The 10,158-nt window shown below is 49.3% G+C and overlaps 1 protein-coding gene across 1 annotated transcript in view; it reads left to right on the top strand.

The window, feature by feature from the left end:
* Positions 1-930: 930 nt before the first annotated feature.
* The window catches only part of BCHE (butyrylcholinesterase), a 102,870-nt gene continuing 93,642 nt past the window's right edge, over positions 931-10,158 (top strand). Inside the window, exon 1 of the mRNA XM_015413715.1 lies at positions 931-2,449. Within this exon, the coding sequence (XP_015269201.1) occupies positions 933-2,449 (1,517 nt within the window). The 5' untranslated portion in view covers positions 931-932. The remainder of the gene's footprint in view (positions 2,450-10,158) is intronic.

Raw genomic sequence — 10,158 nt, 5'->3', positions numbered from 1 at the left:
AACTTACACAAAAGCTCAATGACATTGGGTGGGGTTTTTTTGTTTGTTTGTTTGGTATTGTGTGTGTGTATGCTTGGAAGTCATGGTTGACTTTTGGCGAACGCTAGTGGAGCTTGAATGTTTCAGAGAGGTGAGTTGACAGCAAAAAAATAAAAAAATGATCGCAAGGTACAAAAGGAGCCCAACAATCTAATGAAGCAGAAAGGAAGGAAGGAAGGAAGGAAGGAAGGAAGGAAGGAAGGAAGGAAGGAAGGACCCCTAGGAAGGAAGGAAGGAAGGAAGGAAGGAAGGACCCCTGTCATTTCGCACCCATATCTTTTTGAAACTCATTTGTCCAATGTTCTGTCCAAGCAGGAACCTTCAAATTCAGCTTAAAAGGTTGTTTTAAATGACACTAACAGGCAATTCCAAATTCCTATCACCATCATTGTTATTTATTTTTTTTGTTTTCTCACCTCTTGTTTCGTTAGTCTTCACACTTTGTCTTTGACTACCATTTCTTTTTTGCGTGTGTGTGAGTGTGTGTGTTGTGTGCGTGCTTGAAAGCCTAGAAGTCATGGTGACTTCTGGCAACCCCTAGTGGGGCTTGGACATTTCAGAGAGGTGGCTTTCTATTGCCTGCCTCTGCATCCTGGCCCTGGTATCTCTTGGAGGTCTCCCATCCAAGTACTTGCCATGGTCGGCCCTGCTTAGTTTAAGATTTTTTTTTATCTTAGTTTAAGATTTCTGATGGGATTGGGCTCGCTTGGGCTATCCAGGTCAGGGCCTTTGGGTACCATTTCCGATTGGTTTTTCCTTGGTTTCCCCTGCACAGGCCTCCTGACAATGCCTTCATATTATGTGCCAAGGGTCCCCTCTCCCAGAACGAAGCCATTATTTGTATTGCGGCATCAAAATCTCCTCTTTTTTTTGTTTTTACTTCAGGAATTATGATGTGCACTAAGGGAGCATGCAGGCACACAAGAACTCTCATAAGGTTACTTCTTCTCCATACTCTTGTCAAGAAGGTGGTCCCAGAAGATGACACAGATGTTGCCACTAAGAATGGAAGAGTAAAAGGGATGAATTTGCCCGTGCTTGGTGGGACTGTGTCAGCCTTCCTTGGGATTCCTTATGGAGAGCCACCTATCGGGATGCTTCGGTTCAAAAAGCCACAGCCTAGGCAAGAGTGGACTGGGGTCTGGGATGCCACCAAGTATTCAAACTCTTGCTATCAGAACAGGGACAACACCTTTCCTGGATTTGCAGGATCAGAGATGTGGAACCCAAACACAAACCTCAGTGAAGACTGCCTCTACCTCAATGTGTGGGTTCCTTCACCCAAGCCTAAAAATGCAACTGTCATGGTATGGATCTATGGAGGAGCCTTCCAGTCTGGGACATCCTCACTACCTGTCTACGATGGCAAGTTCTTGGCCCGAGTTGAAAGAGTCATTGTTGTTTCAATGAACTATAGGTTAGGGGCCCTGGGATTCTTGGCTTTGCCGGGACATGAGGAAGCTCCGGGAAATGCTGGGTTGTTTGATCAACGGTTGGCACTTCAGTGGGTCCAGGATAACATAGCAGCCTTCGGTGGTAATCCGAAGAGTGTGACAATATTCGGAGAGAGTGCTGGAGCAGGATCCGTCAGCTACCATCTCCTCTCTCCTAACAGCTATCCACTCTTCACTCGGGCGATCATGCAAAGTGGTTCCGGAAATGCTCCTTGGGGTGCACTTCTGCCCTCCGAAGCCAGGAGAAGAACGCTAGCTCTGGCTCACCTCCTCCAGTGCACAGGTAGCAATGAAACAGAGATCATTTATTGTCTTCGAAGCAAACATCCCCAGGACATACTGGACAACGAAGTTTCTGTCTTAACATACAGAACTCTTCTAGAGATGTACTTTATTCCGGTCGTTGACAGTGACTTTCTCACTGAAATGCCAGAAACCTTGCTAAAGAAGGGGGATTTTAAACAAACACAGATCCTGATGGGAGTGAACAAAGACGAAGGGGCCGTTTTCCTTGCATACGGAGCACCCGGCTTCAGCAAAGACAACAACAGTCTGATTAACAATGCATACTTCCGGGCAGGGCTGAAGGTCTGCTTTCCAGAAACTAACAATATCAGCTTGGAATCGATACACTTCCACTATACCGACTGGGAAGATGAACAAAACCCTTTCAATTACCGTGATGCCATGGATGATGTCCTTGGAGATTACAATTTCATATGCCCTGTGGTCAAGTTCATAAAACATTTTGTGGAGGCAGGAAACGCTGCCTTCTTATACTTCTTTGAGCACAGATCTTCAAAACTTGCTTGGCCAGAGTGGATGGGAGTACCGCATGGGTATGAAATAGAGTTTGTATTTGGACTGCCTCTAGAGAGAAGAGTCAATTATACCAAAGCAGAGGAGATACTGAGTAGGTCTATGATGAGATACTGGGCAAGTTTTGCAAAAACTGGGTAAGTTAGTTTGTTTTGCAGTTTTTGTTTCTTTTGCTTTCTTTTCTTATTTATTTCCCTTGGAGAAAATGGTTCCTTTCCTTTTCTGTTATTCCCCTCAATGCCTAGCAGAATGGAGAGCTTGTCTTTGCATAGTACTGCTGTTGCGACTTGTAGAGGACTGCAATCAATGTTATGATTGTTCCTAACAGTGCCATCCTATCCAGAACTAGTATAAACTAGTTCAAAACAATAGGCTCAGAAGTAATACCATATAGGATTGCACTATCAAAATGACTAGTGCATTACTACAATTACTATTAAAGTAGATAAACTGTCGTGGTGGTACTGGTGATACTAGTCCATGTGTTGTAGAAGTAGCGGTAGAGTTGTTGTGGTAGCCAAAAGCAATGGTAATGGATACTGATAAATGAAGTGACAATTCAGAAGAATATGAGAAGTTGTGTACTTTTTTGCGGGACACAAGGAAGTACTTATTGTCCTCATAGGCCAAACGTCTCCCGTTTCTGTCACTTCTGGAATCTCACAGTATCAGATGAAGTTATAACAAGACACTGTAGAGTTGTTAGGCATCCGCTGCCTTCCTTACAAGAGAACCACACTTTTGTTCTGTCACAACAGCTGTCACAAGTGAAGGATGCAGTTTCGAGTTGCAAGTATTTAAAACTCCATTGCCATTGCACGGACGAAGGAAGGAAGGAAACTAATCAGGACCAGAAATAAGTGGTCTGTATTGTAATTCCGAATGCACTGTGGTTTTGATCTTCAAATAGAAGAGTGGCATGTAGGCGTGGTGATGATCCCTTTGTCTTTCAAGGATAAGACTGCAAGCATTCAATATCCCAAGCTTGAATACCTAGTTTGTTGTTTTTGAGCTGTTTGGTCTGTGGCCTGTAGCAAATCATTGACAGTTCCTATCCTTGAGTTGCGTCCAATGCTCCCTCTAAGCTGTGGAATCTTGTGAGCAAAAATTCTGCTTTGTGGGCTACTGGCATTAAAGTTGTGAGCGAGACATTAGACTACTGCATAAATTAGTTTGCTCTGAAGCCATCCTTCCTGAGCTAAGAGAAAAATGTGTGAGCCGGAGGCTAAAAAACTATAAGCTAGCTCACACTAACTCAGTTTAGAAGAAGAAGAAGTAGAAGAAGAAGAGATTGGATTTATACCCCACCCTTCACTCGGAGTCTCAGAGCAGCTTACAAACTCCTCTCCCTTCCACTCCCCACAACAGACACCCTGTAAGGTAGGCGGGGCTGAGAGAGCTCTTTTGAGAATTGCCCTTGAGAGAACAGCTCTGAAAGAACTTGTAACTGACCCAAGGTCACACCAGCAGCTGCATGTGGAGAAGTGGGGAATCAAACCGGGTTCTCCCAGATTAGAGTCCACACACTTAACCACTACACCAAACTGGCTCTCTTAGAGGGAGCACTGGTTGTGTCCAGACTAAGCTTTCTGTTCACGAAAGTTACTTTCATCTGTAGGTTTTTGCCCCACCCAGTACAGCCCACTGATCTCCCTGTAAGGCTACTCCTGGGTGACCAGGGACCTCAGGAAATGTGTGGGAGGCAAATCAGGGATCTGCAGCAGGAAGATGGAATTGGTAGAGATTACCAGAAAATTGAGACTGGATCCAATGTGGGTTGCCAGCCTTCAAGCGGGAGCTGGAGATCTCCTGGAATTATAACTGATCTCTGGACTACATAAATCACTTATTTATTTAAAACATTTATTCCTCATCTCCTGGAGAAAATGGCTGCATTGGAAGGTGGAGCACATGAGGTGCATTCAGACGCGGCCTTTCTGCCGGCATAAACTGCACGGGTTGGAACCGGTGCAGTTTATGCCGGCAGAAACGCGATCAGACTTACCCTCCATCTTGCGTAGCCCTCCGGGGACGCCCGCTCACACGCTGCGGGCGTCGGCGTTTTTTTTTTTTAAGGACAGTTTGAGCATGCGCATAGGCAGCCATTCAGAGAATGGCGATTTTTGCGCATGCCCAACCTCCCCCCCCCTTGCGTTTAAACTTACCTTTAATGTTTAAAGCCCAACCTGGCCTCCCTGTAGTCCCGGACTCCTCCGGGAAGTTAAAGTAAGGCTTTTTTTTTAAAACAAACGCTCAGGGCGAAGCTTCGCCTGAGCGCATATCGCTTAGTTTAAAAAAAAAAATGGCCGGGGAAAGCTGGAAGCCTCAGGCTTCCGACGGAAGTAGCTGGGGAATGGAGGAGAGCGATCAGACGCTGGGGTGCACCGATTACAACCGTTGCACTCTGTTTACCACCACTTCGGACCTAGTGGCAGAGTGCAACGTGTAAAGGGATTTACAACGGTTAGGGACGGGAGGCAGATGTTCGCTGTGTGAATGCCCGTAAGTACACCGGTTGGAACCGGCACCCTAACCGTTGTAAATCCCCCGTCTGAACGCACCCATGGTGTTATACCCTGCTGAGGTTCCTCCATTTTCCCAGGCTCCACCCTCAAATCTCCAGGTATTTCTGAGCCCAGGCTTGGCCACCCTAGATCCAGCCCATTAGATGTTATCACAGTTTCTGACTGTTGTGTAAGGAGGCAATTTAAATGAAAACGGCCCTCCTGATAAAAACTTACCAGTAAATATTTTTGAGAGATGTGGCTGAAGTTCCATAGAGGAAAACTTGATTTACCTAAATATTTATACCCTGCGTCTCCTGCCCTGCGTCCGGAAAGTCTCAAAGCACCTTACAAAAATGTGTATCAAGCTACATATACATTTAAAAAAAACATATTAAAATCAATGAGACCATTAAAATCCAATGCAGCAAAAAACATAGCCAATTACAGCCACGGGAACATATTTAGCTTCCTTTAAATTCCCTCCTAAAGTTCTGCTTTATAATGTTCCCTAAAAATCACAAGGGGAGGTGCTCTTTTGATACCTTCTGGGAGCCCAAAGCATTAGGAATGTGTACTTTTTTGGCTAGTCGTATTTGCTTCTTCAACATCCACCTAATTTAAGGACTCACGGAAGATAACAACATAAAAACAGTGTGATAAAACAAAAATAAAGCATGTTGATTGAAGTGGCTCATGAAGACCATATCACTCCAGTCTTGTTCCATCTACACTGGCTCCCACTTTGCTTTCCCAGCCCAATTCAAGGTGCAGGTATTGATCTTTAATTAAAGCCCTATACAGCTTGGGACCAGCATATCTAAAGGACCTCCTACTTTAGGGTTGCCAGTTCTGGGTTGGGAAATACCTGGAGATTTTGGGGATGGAGCCAAAGGAGGGTGGGGTTTGGGGAGGGGAAAGGCTTCAATGGGCCATAATGCCATAGAGTCATTTTTCCAAAGTAGACATTTTCTCCAGATAGTCAGACCCCCCCCCCAGTGGAGGTAGGGGTCCTCAGTCACCAGGCCCTAACCCCAGCCACCCATTAGCTGGCCAGTTTGGTATAGTGGCTAGAAGCGTGGACTCTAATCTGGAAGAACCAGGTTTGATTCCCTACTCCTTCACATGCAGCTGCTGGTGTGACCTTGGGTCAAAGCTGTTCTCTTACAAGCAGTTCTCAAAAGAGCTCTCTCAGCCCCACCAACCTCACAGGTGTCTGTTGTGGGGAGGGGAAGGGAAAGCAGATTGTAAGACACTCTGAGACTCCTTTTGGTAGTGAAGGGTGGGGTATAAATCCAATCTCTCTCTCTCTCTCTCTTCTCTTTCTTCAGTGTGTGGGGGAATTAGCAAGAGAAAGGAGAAGGCCGAGGCCTTGTTGTTAGTGTCACATAGGAAATGACGTCATCACACCAGCAATGTCCAGGCAACGCTCTGGTATCTGTGCAAAACCTCTGTGGTAGAACTCAGTTTTCCACAGAGTTTTTGCCCAAATACCAGAGTGTTGCCCAAGCATCGCTGGTATGATGACATCACTTCCTGTGAGATGCTGGCAATGAGGCTTAGGCTTTTCTTTTTCCTTGTAATTCTCCCCATCTCCCACCAGTTGCCACCTCCCACCTGGCAACCCTATCTCCAGGTGAATTGATCTCTGTCATCTGGAGATCAGTTATAAGAGCAAGAGATCTCCAGAAACCACCTGAAGGTTAGCAATCCTATCCTACTCCCATATGAACCTACCTGTCTACTCCAGTCATCATCAGAGGCCCGCTTCAGGTGACCCTGCCATCTAAAGCTAGACAGGTGATAACCTGATGAAGAACCTTCTTAGTCATGGCCTCAAAATTTTGGAACTCTCTCTCCAGGTAGATTTATCCATTTCCATCTATCATTGTCTTGTGTCTGCAGACAAAGACTTTGCTTTGGTTGCTGTTTCCCCACTAACTGTTACCGGCCCTCCTCTCTGTTTGTGGTTGCTGTTGTGTGTGTTCATATGTTTTATTGAATTGTTTAAATACTTTATATACTTCACACACAAATTCCGTTTTAATGCCTTGATGTTTTAATATTGACGCGTTTTCATGTTTTGATGTTCATTACTAGGGTTGCCAAGTGAAGAAATCGCCGCAGCGGGGTACTCCCGGCTTGCGGCTTCAGTGCGTGTCGCATCCACATCACCAGGAAGTGACGTGACGATGCTGGGCACGCTGGGGGTGGGGCCACGACTGTCCGAGGGGAAACCATAGAGTTTTCCCTTGGATGGTCATGGCCCCACCCCCAGCGTGCCCGGCGTCATCACGTCACTTCCTGGTGACGTGCACGTTGGGGTGGGGTCCCCCCTGGGGCCCAATCGACTGGTGGCGGGGAACGGGCCTCTGGGGTGGGGTTTTCCCCGCCCCCCGGGGGGACTTGGCAAGCCTATTCATTACTGTGGGAACCCTTTTTGGGTGGAAAGGCAGCCTAGAAATGTTGTAGATAAATAAATATAATAAAACAATAGATGCAAAATGCATTAAAACCGATCAGAAATGTCTTATGAAGGGCATATGAAGCTCAAGCTGCCCCACTGTTCTTCAAAACAAATCCTTGCTGGATAACTAGCGGATGGGGGGAAAACCTGATTTTTTCCAAAAAGCTGTCCCACAGACACGGGATGTCCACAGACATGTTGCCAGCATCCTGCTAAGAATGGAGGATTTCCCCGCCCCCAGGGGGAGTTTCCCTTCCGCCTAGGCTTGACAGGCTCCAGGTGACACTTGGAGATCTCCTGCTATTGCAATTGATCTCCAGATGATCAAGATCAGTTCCCCTGCAGAAACTGGCTGCTTTGGAGGATGGACTCTATGGCATCATACCCTATTGAGCTCTCTCCTCTATCCAAAACCCACCATCCCCCGGCTCTACCGCTAAAATCTCCAGGTATTTCCCAACCCACGGCTGGCGACCTTACTCCTTGCACTCAGCTGGCTATAGCAGGTGGGAAAGTGGCAGGAAACTGGGTAGACATCCTGATATGCTGATGACACTCCCCAGGTGTCCGGAAGTGATATTAATGTGTCACTGGGGGACACCAGGGCACTCTGACATTTGGGCAAAACTGCATAGAGTTTTATCTAAATGCGAGAGCCTCCCTGGAGTATCCTGGTGTCTGAGTGTGTTGGGAGTGACATCAGCACATCTCCAGAGATGTCATTATGTTGCCAGCAAGGTGTCCTTCTGCAGCTAAGTCCTCCCACCTGGTGCCAGGCCCAACCAACCTTAGCCAATCATAAAATCCAAGCCCAGGTCATTACAAAACATGCCTTTGACAAAGGGGATACTGAAAGCCCTTCTTGGAGGAATGACTCTTTAAACTTCTCGTGTGGACGAGCGAATAGTTGTACCCTGCCAGGAAAACGGACCACCGGATCACTCTAGGCGAAGTCATCTGGGGGGTCTGGCGGTCCGGGGCGAGCAGACCCAGGAGAGGCTTGTGGTCCGTAAGGACTGTGAAGGGCCGGCCGTAGAGGTAGTGGTGAAATTTTTTCACCCCGACAACGATAGCAAGAGCCACTTTGTCAATTTGCGCGTAATTGCGCTCCGTCGCTGACAGGGTACGGGAGTAGTAGGCCACTGGGACCTCCCGCCCGTCAGGCAGCTGGTGCCCCAGGACCGCCCCAACCCCATATGGAGAGGCGTCACAAGCCAGCACCACCGGCAAGTCCTCGTTGAAGTGGGCGAGGACCGAATTGGGGATGAGGAGGCCTTTGACCGCCTGGAACGTCGCTTGCTGCGTCGGGCCCCAGACCCATGGCGCGCCCTTGTCGAGGAGCCGGTGGAGGGGTTCCGCTACAGCTGCTTTCAAGGGAAGAAAAGAGTGATAGAAATTAAGGAGTCCTAAGAAGGCCTGAAGCTCGGTCTTTGAAGTGGGGGAGGGAGCATTGGTGATCGCCGTGGTCTTCTCCGCCGTGGTATGGATGCCTTGTGCATCCACCGCAAAACCGAGGAACTCCACCCTGGGGATGCCCAGCAGGCATTTCTCACGCTTCACCTTCAGCCCCACTTGGTCGAATCGTTGCAGAACGGCGCGGAGGCGGTTGGCAAAGGAGGCGGAGTCGGGGGCGGCGATCAGCACATCATCTAAAAAGGGCTGTACCCCGGGGATACCTGGGGCTGGGGCTGGTGGATGCTGGCGTTGGTGTTGAGCGAGTGCAGGTCCACGGTGTGGATGGGCTCCATCTGGTGGCTGGACTTCCTGGGCAGCTGACGGCGGCTGTGGTAGACCTTAGCGATGTGGCCCTGTTTGTTGCAGGCCCGGCAGACGGCGTCGCGGAACTGGCAGTTCCTGCGTTCGTGCGCTTCTCCACACCTGGCGCAAGATGGGGCTGGCTCGGATGTCCTTGCTGGCGGGGTCCCTCTTGAGCGATACAGTTGTGGGGGTTTGCGCCGGACTTGTAGAACCTCTTCCTCCTCGGAGTCGGCCGACTCCGTCGTTGGTTGCGTGCTGTGGACTTGATGTCCGCTGTGACTAGGATGCACGGTTTCGAAAGCCGCCGCATCCTTTAAGGCCTGGGCCAGCGTGAGGTCGTCCTCCCTTATCAGGCGCCTTCTCAACTTTGCCTCTCGCAGGCCCACCAGGAATTGGGTTAGTAAGGTGTCTTCCAAGTTGGGGAAGTCACATTGCGTGGCGGCCTTCCGCAGGCTGGCGAGGAAATCCGCCGCTTTCTCCCCCGGGGCTTGGACCTTTGCGCAAAAATCCATGCACGCTGCGAACTTGGTGGGCTTCGGGGCTAGATGATCCATGAGGGCCTTGATGAGATGAACGAAACTCTCCCCCTCTACCTCGGGCGATATCAGGTTCTGCAAGAGGATGAGGGTATCCATCCCACAAAGGCGTATGAGATGGCACCTTTTCATCCCTGCGTCGGTGACCTGCAAGCAGGCGAGATAGTTCTTCAGAATCATTAGCCACGTGGTCCAGCGCTCCGGGTGGCTCAGGTCAAAAGGGGCAATGCCCTCATGAGAGGTCCCGGCAGGGACGGCGGCGACGGGGCCCGATGACACGGAGGAGGTGGCGTTCGATTCCGACATTTTCTCTTGTCCGTTGGACCGCTCAGTTAGGCTGATGAAGCGGGGCGAGGCGAGGTCTCAAGGAGAGGCGAGGGGAGCTTGCCGGGAGGTGAGGAGGCAATACTGGAGCTGTGCGGATGTGCCGGGAGTTCGCGGCGAGGCGAGGTAGCATGGTGCGGCGGGCGAGGCGAGGCCAGGAGAACCAGCGTAATGTGGCGGGACGATTCAAGGCGGCACACAACGATGCGAGGCGATGCGAGGGCGTTGCGAGGCGAGCGGTGCGCTTGCGGTGCGGA

Source organism: Gekko japonicus, unplaced genomic scaffold (genome assembly GCF_001447785.1).
Source record: "Gekko japonicus isolate JY-2015 unplaced genomic scaffold, Gekko_japonicus_V1.1 scaffold616, whole genome shotgun sequence".
NCBI lineage: Eukaryota > Metazoa > Chordata > Lepidosauria > Squamata > Gekkonidae > Gekko > Gekko japonicus.
The sequence above is the reverse complement of the archived record's forward strand: the minus strand, read 5'-3'. Positions and strand labels throughout refer to the sequence as shown.